This window comes from Agrilus planipennis, unplaced genomic scaffold, assembly GCF_000699045.2.
Source record: "Agrilus planipennis isolate EAB-ADULT unplaced genomic scaffold, Apla_2.0 scaffold287, whole genome shotgun sequence".
Lineage (NCBI taxonomy): Eukaryota > Metazoa > Arthropoda > Insecta > Coleoptera > Buprestidae > Agrilus > Agrilus planipennis.
The window spans coordinates 212829-228914 of NW_020439002.1; the positions used below are offsets into that span (position 1 = coordinate 212829).

At 36.3% G+C, this 16086-nt stretch overlaps 1 protein-coding gene across 1 annotated transcript in view; it reads left to right on the forward strand.

The window, feature by feature from the left end:
- Nucleotides 1-7701: 7701 nt before the first annotated feature.
- Nucleotides 7702-16086, forward strand: part of LOC108741423 (protein KBP homolog) — a 25217-nt gene continuing 16832 nt past the window's right edge. The window contains exons 1-2 of the mRNA XM_018476240.2: nucleotides 7702-8062; nucleotides 8122-9241. Of these exons, the coding sequence (XP_018331742.1) occupies nucleotides 7852-8062; nucleotides 8122-9241 (1331 nt within the window). The 5' untranslated portion in view covers nucleotides 7702-7851. The remainder of the gene's footprint in view (nucleotides 8063-8121; nucleotides 9242-16086) is intronic.

Sequence of the window (16086 nt, forward strand, 5' to 3'; positions counted from 1 at the left end):
TCACTAAATATACCATTCTAGAGGTAAGTTAAAACAATATTTACATTTGATAATAATAATTTTAAATTTTTAGGGAATTTCATTTTTTAAAATAAAAAAACAACAACCTCCCCCTGGTGCTGTTTATGTCAGCACCACTATCTACCGTGGGGAGTACGTTAATGTATTCTTCACGGTAGAAAGGGGGCCTGCTCCACAGGCCACTATTTACCTTGGTATGTAGAAACATTCATTACATATTATTACAGTCATAGTGATTATTTGTTATTTATATTCACTTATAAATGTTTGAATTTGTACACACATACATTTTTCTTACTTATTTTATTGTTTTAGCTGAAGATACTCGGCCAAAATGGCCGATGTGTATGATTACTTTAAGGAGGTATGTACAAGCATTTATTATATATACTGGGTGTCTCAGAAGTCGCGCACCCAATTGTTGGGATCGAAAGAGAAAAAAATTCTGAGCCCAAAAATCCATGCTTGAAATTTTTTTGTAAAGTAGATAATTAGTAATTAATTAATGAAAGTAACCAATCAGAAGCGCGCTACAGAAGAATAAAAAGTGAGTGGGAAGGTGGTAGGGGACGCGAGAGTGAGACGCTAGTGATGCACTCGGCTCCTCACGTAGTAGAAGGGATAGGCGTACGTGAGACTGGCTGCATGTGTGAGTCCGTGTACAAGTGTAAGCTAGTGTCAGTGCGTCGATAACAATGCGCGTATGAATGTGCGTGAGGAAATTTTTATTTTTTTATTACAGGCTCAAAATTTGACAGAATTCGACGGGAAAAGCTGTAGAATTCATTAAAATTATTTGAGATAAATTGAAAAAATAAAAAGTTCATCGAAAAAGATGACGGATTGGGCAACACTGAATTTATTTACTAAATTATTATTGGGACGATCCGGTTTCAGTATACATAAAAACATCATTTATAAATTAAATCAAAAACTACCAATTTTAAATGACCTCAAAATCGAGCACTTGATAAAGTTACAAAATCACACACATACTGAACTACACGGATTTGTCAACGCCAGCGAAAAGGATAATGGGGTGGTGTATTTAGATTGTGTTTACTAATAAGAGTAATAAAACACGGTCTCATCTATTATGCGCAGAGGGTAAAGTCGCCCCCCTCACAATTTTGCCTCGTTTGGAATTGTGTGGAACATAGGTTCTTTCGAAACTAACAAGAAAAGTACTTAATTCAATAAAAATTAAATGTGATAGGTGCTATTTATATACTGACTTCTGTAGTCCTTTGCTGGTTAAGAAAACCAGCAAATCAACTTAAAATATTTGTTAGTAATCGAGTCATTTAAACCCAAGAATCCACTTCATTCGCACAATGATAATAACAATATCACTTGAAAATTTGTTAGGTTTTAAATTTTGGTGACATGGCCCTGACTGGATAACTGAGTCTCTCAAAAATTGTCCTTTTTTGGAACTCCCACTACCCAAAGAAATTCCCGATATGAAAAAACAAATAGGTATCATCATTTGTTCTACATTTAAACGGCAACTTATTTTTATTTTTATATCCCAATAAACCGATTTACACGCTATCAACTAACACAACATATATCCACGCATAAACAGAACTAAATGGCTTACTGAGTGGGGAGATGGTTGTAGGTTACTAAATCATTAGGTGGATAAAGTAGGTTGGTGATATTTCTGTAACGAGTTCGTCGAGAGCAGCGAAACGAAGCAGACGTAACAAACAAAATCGCGTGACGATACAAATAGCCTTTATTAAGGCTTAACCAGCCAACAATGTACGACGCCATGGACTGTGATGGTTTCGAAAGGCCGAAGAAAACAAGGAAGACGTCAAATAGCTATACTAGAGATCCAGAACCATTACCGACAAGAAACAGTCGACGTACTACACAGCGAAACCACCAACGAACGTAGACCACCATCGATCGTTCTACATTACGCTGAGGACTGGACCACCATCTGCAAGGAGCTGAAACAACAACAGATCAACTTATGCGGCGCATCCCATACAAAAGATGGTATCCGACTCCGGCCCCGTAACCATCAGGACCACAGCAGGACAATTAAGTACCTAGAAAGCACCGAAACCATGTACTACACCTTCGGTAATGAAGCAAGTCGTCCAATAAAGTACGTGATAAAGGAAATCCCTACAACAATAAGCACCAGCGATGTGTCGACCGATCTAGACAACAAGGGAATATATGACTGTGCGGTACACCGTATGAAATCTCGCTCCAAGGCCATCCCCCTGCTACTGATTATCACCTACAAGAGGAGCGACGAAGAGAAAATCAAGAATATGACAACTTGCTGCGAACTACAGAAAACCAAGAGGACCAATTCAATGTCATCGGTGTCAACGCTTAGGACACACTCAACGGCACTGCAAAATAGCACCACGATGCGTGAAGTGCGCAGAACTTCACAGAACGGAAGACTGCGATAAACCAAAAGAGGATAAGGCCGTATGCAGAAACTGCAAAGGCGTACATCCCGCCAGTTATCGAGGCTGCCCTGCATTCACGAAAGAAAAAAAAGCGAAACCTTCACCGAAAACCGAAGAACAACAACGAACCAAAGTCAACAGAAACGCAGTAAGACATGGTCTATCTTACGCCAAAGCGACTTCACAAAGACGACACGACCCACTCGACAACGAAACAAATACCAACACCAACATCCTTGGGAAAATCAACTTGTTACAAATAAAGACGGCGATAATAAAGCTAGCAAACCAACTTGAAAACGCTAGTACACCAATCGAAATACTACTACAACTACTGGGCAGTGCTCAGACACTCACCCAACTCATTAAATACTAATCACAGTAATAAGTAAACCATGCGGCTGAGAGGGCTTCGCGGCCCTAGAATGGCCTGAGGGGGAGAGGTTTTAGTCGGTCGGCGTCTTACGGGATGAATCCGACACTACCCGGTCGCGCGGGCGACCGGGTGTCTTTTGAAGATTTCCTCTCCTCCACGAAAACAAAAAAAAAACAATGAGGCGAGAGATCGGGGGCGACTAAAAGGTAAGGTACAGGCCACGCTAGGGTACTTATCCTCAATATCCAATTTTATTAGAGAACTATCATTACACTTATGAAGATTGGAAAAACATTGGCGGTTGTTGTAGAACAAACAAAATAGCTCAAACCCCAACACCAAAACACGACACTAGTTGTCCGAAGCACTTTTCAGTAACAAGGTTACTAACCCATACAGCACGCAATATCCTATGGATGTACGATTACGTCCCTATTGCGTCCATCATGTCCAATTTCCTAAAGGGATTAGTGGAGGACATACTATGTATATCCTCATTGGACATGTGTACAGATGTCTTTATAGGACATACATCGGATATCCAATGGATATCAGCAGATATTATCAGATATACGCGTGTATTATAAAATTATTAATAAATTACGTACTACTAAAATGTNACGTCCGCCGAACATGAAACGGATTTGTATAAGATATCCTTAAAATCCAAGATGGATGTTTTTTTAACATCCTATGGATATTCATGTGCTGTATGGGAAGGTAAGTAAGATAACTAAGTTCACTTCAGTCTCTGAACTTAGTTCACTCCAGTCCCTGAAGAAAGTAACCTTGTTACCGAAAAGTGCTTCGGACAACTAGTGTCGTGTTTTGGTGTTCGGGTTTGAGCTATTTTGTTTGTTCTATCATTACACTTCTTAATAGTCATAAAGTCAGCATTACATGTATACAGGGTGTAACAGAAATAAATAAGTGTCGAGCTTTAGAGGATGTAAACTAGATGCAATAAACAATCCCACAGCGAGTTCAACAGCGTGGTTAAGGGCAATTTTTTTTAAGAAGATCCGAAGCTGGTCCTGTAGGTAAGTTGGCAACATCAGGGTCTAGTGTTATAAAAATTCTGCAGCTACGTAGATGGAGAATTCCCGATTATCAATTTATTATTTATTTCTGTTACACCAGATATAAGAAACAGTAGGTAGTTTGTATTTGACTATATTATAATTATTTTTACATCCACGTTTGCAGAGGCGGCTGTCATATATTTTGCAAAATACTTTTTTTTTATTAGGTACTTCTTCCTTATTTTCTTTTTAGGTTTAGAACCTTCCGCGCGCGCCCCTTTTTAACCTTGCGCCCCTAGGCATATGCCTACTTTGCCTTATGGATAATCCGCCACTGTACGTTTGGCTAAACATAAGTTATTTTCAGAGAATATAACTTTCTTAAATAAAATAATTCCAAGTAGTCTGTATTCTGTCGAAACTGCCAGACGCGAATCGCGGCAAGTAGATATCCATATATTTAAATGGGCCTTGTTGGAGCATACGTAATCCTAAAATGTAGCATATTGTACTACAGATGGCGTTTACCGCGCCATTTGTGGTATTTTATAACTTTCTTAGTTTAATTTACCGTTATTTACGTGGATTGACCAAAACTAGGTCAACCATCCAACACAGATCAAACTGCTAGATAGATATTTTACATTTTTTAATCTATGTAAATAATTATAGTATAAATAATGTTTAAATATTTAAATAAATCAATCTTGCAAATAGATTCATCTTCTTTTGACTATTGCCCTCGCAAATAGATCATCTACTTAGTTCCAGTCTCGCAAATAGACTGAAGCCTGGCATTTTTATCTGTTACCGTCACCCACGCTACATCTCTACTGATGTTAATTTTACCATTGTACCAGAACATTATTTCTACTTTTAAATTACAAAAGATCGTGTATCTATGTTTACTAAAGAGTCTGCATTAATTTTATTTGTTCTAATTATTGACTTTTATTGAATACTTTGTAGTAACTGTATGTTTTGTTACGCAGTTAACAATGTAACAGCTATTCATTTTTTATTTCTTTATTACGGTTTCACATAATTAAGTAAAAAATTGTCAAGTTATAATCAAACTTGTGATAATTTTTGTAGCGTTAATTCAATATATTAGTGAATTTCTGTGGTAGGTAAATTAATTCAAAATGAATTCACTAATAAATCTTAAATTTTTAAGAAAATTGCTTCTTGTCAATTTTTCACTTAATCTTTTATTTTCCTTTAAAACATAACAAAACAAATAGGGAACCCATTTGAATTGCCTGCTTTTNTAAGTTACTAATTAATAAAATAAGATTATAAGTTTTCATTAAGTAAATTTAGATAGGTATGATTAATCATAAGTTACATACTAATATTTTTTAAAAAACTATTAATATGTTTCTTTTCTATTCCACAGATGCTGCTGGATTAAATCAGGCAACATCTAGTTGTTCAAGCAAGGATCTAGAAGAAGCGATTAAAAATTATTTACGAAGAGCAAAAGAACGATTAATCACAAAAAATAAAGGAAATTCCTTATTGTAATGCCTTGTATTTATTCATAATGTTCAAATAAGATATTGTTTTGTTTGTATGCAATAAAGTTAGGTTGAGATTTATATGCGTTTGTATAAAGAGACAGCCTATTCCATCAAAAAATATGATAGCAAATATATATATACATTATATACAATACATATATATCATTCCTAAAATGTCCTATATATGTCCCGTTCGTATGTTTTTCAAACGTCCTTTGTGGATGTTTTATGAATATACGAAACTGTGACATTCGTCTATCCATACTACATCCTGAAGACGTCCGCCGAACATGAAACGGATTTGTATAAGATATCCTTAAAATCCAAGATGGATGTTTTTTTAACATCCTATGGATATTCATGTGCTGTATGGGAAGGTAAGTAAGATAACTAAGTTCACTTCAGTCTCTGAACTTAGTTCACTCCAGTCCCTGAAGAAAGTAACCTTGTTACCGAAAAGTGCTTCGGACAACTAGTGTCGTGTTTTGGTGTTCGGGTTTGAGCTATTTTGTTTGTTCTATCATTACACTTCTTAATAGTCATAAAGTCAGCATTACATGTATACAGGGTGTAACAGAAATAAATAAGTGTCGAGCTTTAGAGGATGTAAACTAGATGCAATAAACAATCCCACAGCGAGTTCAACAGCGTGGTTAAGGGCAATTTTTTTTAAGAAGATCCGAAGCTGGTCCTGTAGGTAAGTTGGCAACATCAGGGTCTAGTGTTATAAAAATTCTGCAGCTACGTAGATGGAGAATTCCCGATTATCAATTTATTATTTATTTCTGTTACACCAGATATAAGAAACAGTAGGTAGTTTGTATTTGACTATATTATAATTATTTTTACATCCACGTTTGCAGAGGCGGCTGTCATATATTTTGCAAAATACTTTTTTTTTATTAGGTACTTCTTCCTTATTTTCTTTTTAGGTTTAGAACCTTCCGCGCGCGCCCCTTTTTAACCTTGCGCCCCTAGGCATATGCCTACTTTGCCTTATGGATAATCCGCCACTGTACGTTTGGCTAAACATAAGTTATTTTCAGAGAATATAACTTTCTTAAATAAAATAATTCCAAGTAGTCTGTATTCTGTCGAAACTGCCAGACGCGAATCGCGGCAAGTAGATATCCATATATTTAAATGGGCCTTGTTGGAGCATACGTAATCCTAAAATGTAGCATATTGTACTACAGATGGCGTTTACCGCGCCATTTGTGGTATTTTATAACTTTCTTAGTTTAATTTACCGTTATTTACGTGGATTGACCAAAACTAGGTCAACCATCCAACACAGATCAAACTGCTAGATAGATATTTTACATTTTTTAATCTATGTAAATAATTATAGTATAAATAATGTTTAAATATTTAAATAAATCAATCTTGCAAATAGATTCATCTTCTTTTGACTATTGCCCTCGCAAATAGATCATCTACTTAGTTCCAGTCTCGCAAATAGACTGAAGCCTGGCATTTTTATCTGTTACCGTCACCCACGCTACATCTCTACTGATGTTAATTTTACCATTGTACCAGAACATTATTTCTACTTTTAAATTACAAAAGATCGTGTATCTATGTTTACTAAAGAGTCTGCATTAATTTTATTTGTTCTAATTATTGACTTTTATTGAATACTTTGTAGTAACTGTATGTTTTGTTACGCAGTTAACAATGTAACAGCTATTCATTTTTTATTTCTTTATTACGGTTTCACATAATTAAGTAAAAAATTGTCAAGTTATAATCAAACTTGTGATAATTTTTGTAGCGTTAATTCAATATATTAGTGAATTTCTGTGGTAGGTAAATTAATTCAAAATGAATTCACTAATAACTGTTGTCACTCTCTTGCCGGAAATTGAACCCTGGTCCATGGTGTCTATATCTCTTTCTGGTTACACATCAATTGGTGTAATGCTATTCGTTTATCTTTATTAGTGCCCGCTGCAATTCCTACCTGACATTAACTAACTTAACTTTTGGGTGTTTCATTNTAATTCAATATATTAGTGAATTTCTGTGGTAGGTAAATTAATTCAAAATGAATTCACTAATAAATCTTAAATTTTTAAGAAAATTGCTTCTTGTCAATTTTTCACTTAATCTTTTATTTTCCTTTAAAACATAACAAAACAAATAGGGAACCCATTTGAATTGCCTGCTTTTTGCTTTAATTAGGACGTCCCACTGCCAGGTGGCGCAACATTTTCGAGTGCTTGATCTCTGATACACAATATCTCTTATCTATGGGGCTTACAATGAAATATGATATTATCTATGAATATGATTGAAATTCCTTTGTGGATCTATTATCTATGATTGAAATCAATTGAAATGTTAAGATTATCACATTGTGATTAAGATACGTTAATCAGTTTTAAATAAATTAATTTTACATTTATCTAGCTGCATGAAAATTTTTGTATGTTAACACACTTGGTTACATCAGCCCTTCAAGGATAATGACTATATTTAGAGAATCTTTCATTGATATACAAAATAAATACAACAAAGTGAAAAAATTAATTGAAGAGGATTGTAAGACTGATCCTGAAAATGAACCTTATCTTTCAAAATATACGGCAAGAGAATTATTACTTACCATGAAAGCAAATATTGATAATCTTTTACGGAATTGCATTGTGGGTACTAAAGAACATTTAAGACTAACTGGTAATTCTAGTAAATTTGAGACAATAAGGATTTATGCGAATCTCTTTTTTCTGTTTCAGGCATGCTTGCTGCAACATACCTTTATATGGGAATGATTGCCGTTGATACAGAAGAATTATCAGCAGGTGAAAAGAGTTTGATTCAGTGTCAAGAAATTGTTGATAAATATGAAGCTGAGCCAGAAATAATTTTAGTTTCCTTAAATATGTTAAATCAGTTTGGGATTCTATGGTCACAAAGAGATCCAAAAAAGTCAAAACTGTATTTAGAAAAGGCAATATCTTTGTATAATAATTTTAAGCAAAAAGCATTAACTCCGTATGATATTGACGATCTTTTTAAATTAAATGTTGAATCTTCTGAGACTGGTGTACAAAGCTTAGAAAAAGTCTATACATTAACATTATATTATGTTGCACAAATATATGGCAGTTTAAATGATGCTCTTAAAAGTGCTATTTACTGTCACATTACTTTAAAAAGACAATTAGAAAGTGGCAATTATGATAGTATTGATTGGGCACTGAATGCAGCAACTCTATCCCAGTTTTTTATGGAAAGAAATGGCTTTAAAGAAGCACGACATCATTTAGCTAGTAGTTCTGTTATTTTAGATGAATATGAAAAACAACTTAATATACTTCAGGAACAGTCAGAAGAATTTGAAGCCAAAATGGAAAATTTTAGAAATAGAAGTGCCGATGTTTCAAGATGTTGGGCTAAGTATGGACTTCTACTACTTTCAGTTTCACGTGAAAGATTACTTGACTCCTCCGATGAAATGACTAAGATATCTGATTTAACATTGCATCTGTCAGATTTAAAACTGGATGAAATCACAGCGTCCCAGATTGATTTTAATGACTTAACATTTACATCATTAAAGACAACCTTTTATGAAAGTCAAATAACTGATCAGTATATATTGACTTTACAAGATGCCCATAAAGTCTTCTATAATACTCAAACTTGGTTAGACAAAGCCCATTCCTACTACACTTTAAATGCTTTAGCTTCAGATTATATTGATATATTATTAGATAAAAGTCAATTATATAAAAACCTCCTTTTCTTTGATGATAATATGGAAAATCAAAGTAAAATGCAAAAAAGACGTGCAGATTTATTAGAGAAGGTCTTAAAGGAAGTTAACCCCATATATTATATGCAGTACTGCAGGTATGAAAAATTAATATTTCTTTTTTAATTTGAAACAAGATACTATTTCTTAGTTTTCCACATGTTAAATAAGAAAATAGATAAAAAATCGTTTGTTACTTTGGGAAACAAAATTTTTTGACATTCTTAACAAAAATCTTTATAGACATGAATCTCCATGACTAGCTTCGGCGATGTGGTATTAAAGCTAGACAATACTGCTAAAGGCTGATAAACCTTTTACAGCCTTTATTTTACTTGACCATTTTATATGATACATTTTATGAATATACAATACACAACTCATTGTTTGTAAATAGGTATGCAACACATCGAACACTTCAACAGAAATTGCTGATACTAACTACGTAATACTACTTTGCCCTGTGCTGACAGCACAATTACACATATTTATAAATCGGTATTTTCTAACGAATAAAAAAACAACAAATTTTCAAAAAGTGTGTAATTATCTATTCATAAAATTTGTTTCTTCATGAAGTGAAATAATTTCAGTGGTTTTTATTTATCAATTGTCCGACGCATACTCGAAAATAAATTATTAATTAACAATAGACCCATTTTATGAAAAATCGGTGGAAACATTTTTTCCAGCGGGATATTGCTCTTGTGTACCGAAATAATACCACATTTTTTTTAAACTTGTGAACTAGAGAAATTGTAAAATAATATTTTGTCGTTATTTAACTTTACGTGTTTACTTCATCATCATCATAGGGTCGTCAGTCCTAAGACTGGTTAGACACGTACCTCCACTCTTTCCTATCCGGAGCTAAACTTCGCATTTCCTTAAAACTAGAAAAACCCACATCCTTAACTATTTGTGAACAGTAATCTAACCTAGGTCTACCTCTACCCCTCCTAAGTCATGTTTCTGCCTCTAATATGTCTCTGACTAGACCTTCATGCCTGAGAAGGTGTCTTACCAACCTATCTCGCCTATTTTTTATTGACTTTCATAGAGTCCTCTCTTCTCCTATTCTTTCTAATACCTCTTCATTTCTAACCTTTTCTACCTACGTTATCCTTATTATTCGCCTATAACACCACATTTCGAAGGCTTCTAACCTTTTCTACCGCGCCCACTGTCAATGTTTCGCAACCGTACAACGCCGTGCTCCAAACATACAGCTTTAACACTTTACTTAAGTAAAATAATTGTAAAAGTAAAAAAGCTGCATTAAATCGGGTTTTTAAAAATTTCTCACAGCTGGTAATGGTATCAAGAAATATGTTTAAAAAAAATTCTTTTGCATTATTAATTTATGTATATGGTATTCAAATATGTTTTGATGACAATTTTTAGACGATTTTATACCTACCTTTTAGTTTTAAAGAATATTGCGATAAAGGTATATGCGGCAAACAAATGTAATGGAAAATGAAATAACTCAAAAACTGTTGAGTCAAAGTACGGTTGTATTGTGTACAAGTATCAACATTATCCTTAATTTTGATGAGCAGAGTAGTGTTAACTTCTGGTATAACAGCAAGTGATAAAAATTCGAAAATATTTTATAATAACTCTTGTACGTTTTGGAAAGTTTAATGCTACTATTTCTAATTTTACTTGTACTGTTTCTGTAAATTTCACTTAAATTGTCATAATGGAAACAGAGATATTTAAAAGTAAAGATTTGTCTCAACAATGAGGGATATCTACGAGTGAAGGCTTTCACGGTGGGAGTCTGGGGTATAGAATTTTCCGGAGTGACGAACTGTGGCCTATTGGAATTTATATTCCTTCTACAACTTTCGTTGGAAACTGCTTTGAACATTGTCAGTGAACACGACGACTATGATTTCGTAGCTCTTCTGTTTGCATCTTAACTGGGTTGTTTTTTTTTTTTTTGTTTTTCCTCGGGGAGGACAAATATTCAAAAGACACTCCCTTAAGGGGGGTAGTATCGGATTCGCCGAAGCGCCTATCGACTAAAACCCCTGTGTTTCGAAGAGAGCGAATCACTTTCCAAGTGCTTTTAGGATGTCTTTCTGCCTGAGCGATTTCGAAGGTGGCGCTTCGGAATTCTGTTTGGCGAGTTTTAAGTTCGCGGTGGAGAGCGTTTAGATCTGTGCGGTGTGCGGGATCACGTTTTTTTTGCTAGAGACGGCTGGTTTTGTTTTTCGTCTTGACAAGGGCAAGAATGTCTGCGGGGATGGGTTTTTCTGGAGAGGAGGAGGGGCGGTAGGTCGTGAAGAGCTCGTTTGAAAGGAGATCGACAGCTTCATCGAGTTCCATTATTGTGCGTATTGAAGTGCACTTGAAGGACGATGTTTCGAGAGTGTATCGGAGACGTAGCCAGTCTATCGAAGTTGTAAGGTTTAGGAGGTTGAGGGTTGAACGGCCGATTTCTATTAGGGCTGGAAAGTGGTTGGAGTGTCAAGAATGAAGTTGATTGTGGGAGGCAGGGATATACGCAGGATCTGGGAGAGCTTCAACGGCGAGGTTCAACTTTGGCAAGTAGGGAAATGCCTTTTCTGTTAGTGTGTCGGCAGCCCCAGGAGGCGTGTTTCGCATTGAAATCGCCTTCAACGATGGTCGAAACGTTTGGGGGGAGCAGGAGGGAAATCCTAAAGATTTAAATCAGATGGGTAAAGGGAAATAATTCTGAGGAGGCGGAAGTTAGAGAAACTTCAATGTCAACTGCTTCTAATGAATTAGTGACCAAAGAGGCAGGCCTGTGTTGTAAAGAGTTGCTAGGCTATCGCCTCGGAAGTTTTCGCGATCCCTTCTATAGGATTTGAAATTTGGGACGAAAAGTTTGACTTTCTGCGATAAGTGAGTTTCGGTGATGCAGGAGACACCGATTGACTGTTCCTCGAGGAAGTGTTCAAGATTAGTCAATTTACCTCTAAAACTTTAAGCATTCCATGTAACTACTCGAAGATGATTTGGTTGGGTTATTTTATCCATGGGTAGGTGTTCAGAGGGCGGCAACTATACTGACTACCATCGTTTGCACGATGACCTGGAGTTTCTTTTCCAGAGTTGGGGAAACAACTGATGCTAAAGAGATGCTAGGGGTTGCATTGGACTTTTGAATGGGAGTGAGGGGCTGCTTTCACTGGCGTAAAACTTTTGGAGGAGCGTCGTTACGGGGGTGGCTAAAGAATGGGTGATTGCTTGAACGGTTTTTTTTTGCGGGATACGGTTTTCTTAGGTACCTTGAAACTGCCACGATTGGTGACGCGGTGGTCCCTTTACAGTTCGCACAGGGGGGAGTCGCGTCTTTTCTGTCTTTTGTCTTGCATTCAGCGGTAACATGATTGCGGCCGCAGAAGTTCGAAAATTGACTTGCACTTAGGGGAAGACGTGTCGAAACCGACGGACACTAATGGCCAGATTTTTCCACCTTTTGACATTCGATGGACACCCTGGATAGCGAAGCCTTTATTAACAAGTTCGGACTGAATATCGTCTGTGGAGATGGCTTCACAGACTCCACTGAGGACGACATGAAGGTCTCTGTGTTATTGAAGTTGGTTGGTTGAGAACTCAACCTTGGATTCGTCGAAGTACGACGATAGTCGACGAAAATCGTCCACGGAATTGGGGTAAAGACTTTGATCGAATCGGTAATACCGTAGATTTCCATGGCTTTACGAATTTTTTGCCAAAGGGACTTTTGGCGGATAACAATGGCTGGGAGAACTCTAAAGGCTTGACTTGGTTGCTCCGTTTCCGACTCATTGTGTGCAGACGTTGACGAAGACGATGATAGGAAGGGTGTTTGTCTTCGGCGTTTGTTGCGACGCTTCTCTGCTTCAGTGAAGCCAGTGAATCTAGGAAGGAGCGGAAGAAATGTCGGACACTGTGTCCTCGCACATGGGACTTAGGGGCGCGTCTTGTGAATGGCGACGGATGAACTCGTTTAGTATAGCAAGCTTAGACTGTAGCTCACTCGCTAGAGTTAAGGTTTCCGCAAGGAAAGTCCCAACTCCAAATTAGTTACAATTGCCAGCTGATTCTACGAAAATTCATCTTACGTAGGTTTACGTAGGAATTAGTTGCTTTTTTGTTGTTGATTATGTTTGGTATTAACTTACGGTGCAGCCGAAGAAAATGCACTCGCGTTATGGTCCGTGAGATGGCAGTGAAGAAATAGATACGTATGACAACAAAAATTGTGCCCAGATGTGTAAAAGGAAAATCATTGTTTATAAATAGATGTGCATTGAAATTGAGAGTGATAACGTGCTTGAATAGGACGGGAATTATTTCTGTTGACAAGATTTACATTTTTGCCTGCAATTTCAGTTTTCACGAAATACGATTGATTTCGTACATACATGGACAGGCATGTACATAGCGTCAGAGCGTAGTCTCCCATATTTCCATGATCCTACTGCTGAAGTAGACCTAATGTAGCTTCATTATAACGAGTATTATTTTTTTTAAATAGAAAAGAAATTATAATGATTACGGAATATTTAGAAGTGATTCATAAAGAACCCTGGCCACCTAGCGTTTTGTAGAAAAGTTTTTAAGAAAACGTAGAACAATAGGAATAGGAATTCAACACTTATCATAAGTTATGGTTATAACAATTGAAATAAGATGCATACCTACTTTGCCTTTGACGTTAGTCGCTTACATCAGGCCCGTAATGAAAGAAATTCAAATTTACAAACACGATACGTGCTCAATTGTCACTGAATTGAAAAATTGTATTTAGTCAGGAAGTTGTTTTTTTTCAGTTATAAATGAAATACCATGTATAAACCGGAATATTTTCGTTTGATCAGAATCGTTATTTTAAGATTTCTAATTTTGACATATTCCAGTTAAAAATAAACAAGTCGAAAAGTGGGCGAGATTAAAAGTGTGTATAATTAGTTGCATATACACATTTTCTAATCACATTCCGTAACCGTTGAATTCGAGTGTATATCCGTTTGCATGTACGAGCATTACGAAAATATCGAAATTAAAATGGAACGTGCTTGTATCATGGACAACGAGAACCACCGTTCAAATATGGGCGTACTCAACTAGTAGTTAATTAATAATATAATAATATAATAATAATCTTAGATGATTGGGGAACGTAGAAATGACAGGGAACTATCCCAGGGGAGGGGACAGATTTTCAATAGCTGTAAGTTTATATAGGTTTAATATGCTTGGTTTCTATGTTGCTAAACTTTGTGCCGATATCGTGACTCGTCAAATTCTTTTCCACGGGTTGGGGGGCATAAACTTGCCAGGGATAGCAGTGTCCCTACTAATTTACGCACATGATCACCAACCTGCATCTTCGTCATTTTGAATTCGACTCCTCGATTATTATTAATACCGAAAGGTGGATTAAACGTTGAGAGCGCCCTATGCAAACACCTCATCGGTGTTTACACTTAGAATGTAGGTTAGGTTAAAGTGAACATTTGATTCGTAAATGAGTGCAGAAAATTCGAGCTACAGGTTCCTCCATAAATCCGCCACGTTCTAGCCCGAGCAGAGCATCGAGAACTGAAGGAACAATAAATGAAGTTGCAGCTAGAGTTCGTCGCAATCCTCGGCTATCAATATGTAAAGCGGATTTCGATGCGTGATCTCAAATTTCATCCCTATAAAATATAGATAGTGCAGATAATAACGAAAAATGACCATAATTTACGAAAAAGCTTTTGTCAGACTGTTATTGAGAGATTTCGTACTTTGAATAGTGTGTTTTGGAGTGATGTAGCACATTTCCATTTGAATGGATATGTGAATAAGTAAACAGAATTATCCCTTAGGGTCACCTATCCATTCCAGGCAAAAACATCTAACACCACTGCATAGACCAAAAGTAACAGTGTGGTGTGCTCTTTCAGCCAATCGGGTCGTATTTTTTTAAATTCGACAGCAGTTACTGTTGATGCATACCGACAAATGGTTCGAGAACGTACTGCTACAAGTATACGGACGTGGTTTCAATAGGATGCATGACCTCCACGATCACCCGATTTAATCCCCATGGGATTTTTCCTGTGGGTGTATCTTAAGGAGTAAGGTTTACGCCAATACTCCAAGGTATATCGCTGGGTTAAAAAAAACATTCGCCGTAAGCGAAATTGAGCCTGCTATGCTCCGGCATGTTATACAAAATACTATGGACAGATTCCATGAGTGCGTGCAACGAAGTGGAGGACATCTAGAAGATATAATTTTCAAATAATGAAATCAGTATTATTGCTAATTACCTTTTAATAAAAATATTGTTACTAAAATGAGTGATTTTTTTAAATTTAATTTGAAAATAATGAAATCCGGATTATTGCTAATTACCTTTTAATAAAAATATTGTTACTAAAATGAGTGATTTTTTTAAATTTAATTTGAAAATCCTAACTCTGCGCCGTGAGACACCCCATACCTACAAACAACCCGAAAGAAATTATCTGAATAATAGTGAAAACAGCATCAGAATACGTTGCGTGCCTAAGATCTAAGCATACATAGGGACATAAAGCGGGAAACGACTTTGTTTTATGTAGGTACATACGTTTGTATAGATCAAGCGTTGTAGGAATAATCAAGAATGCAGAGCACCCTTCATTTTTCAAAAATTTTGCGCGCGCGTCCCTTTGCAACCTCGCGCTCTAAGTACATGCCTAGTTTGCCTTACGGATACGGATTACCTAAGTAAACTCCTTTCTGAATCTCTTGACATTACCGAGCGGCATGGCCTAGAGGTCTAGACCATTGCTTAGCATTCGGGAGGACGCCGGTTCGATTCCGGGCCCGTCTGCCTTGGTCCAAGTTTTTCTGTGATTTCCTTGGATCACTTAGGCAAATGCTGAGGCAGTAATATTCCACAGATAATCTTTCATTCTCTTCTGTCTTCATTTCGTCCGTCTCA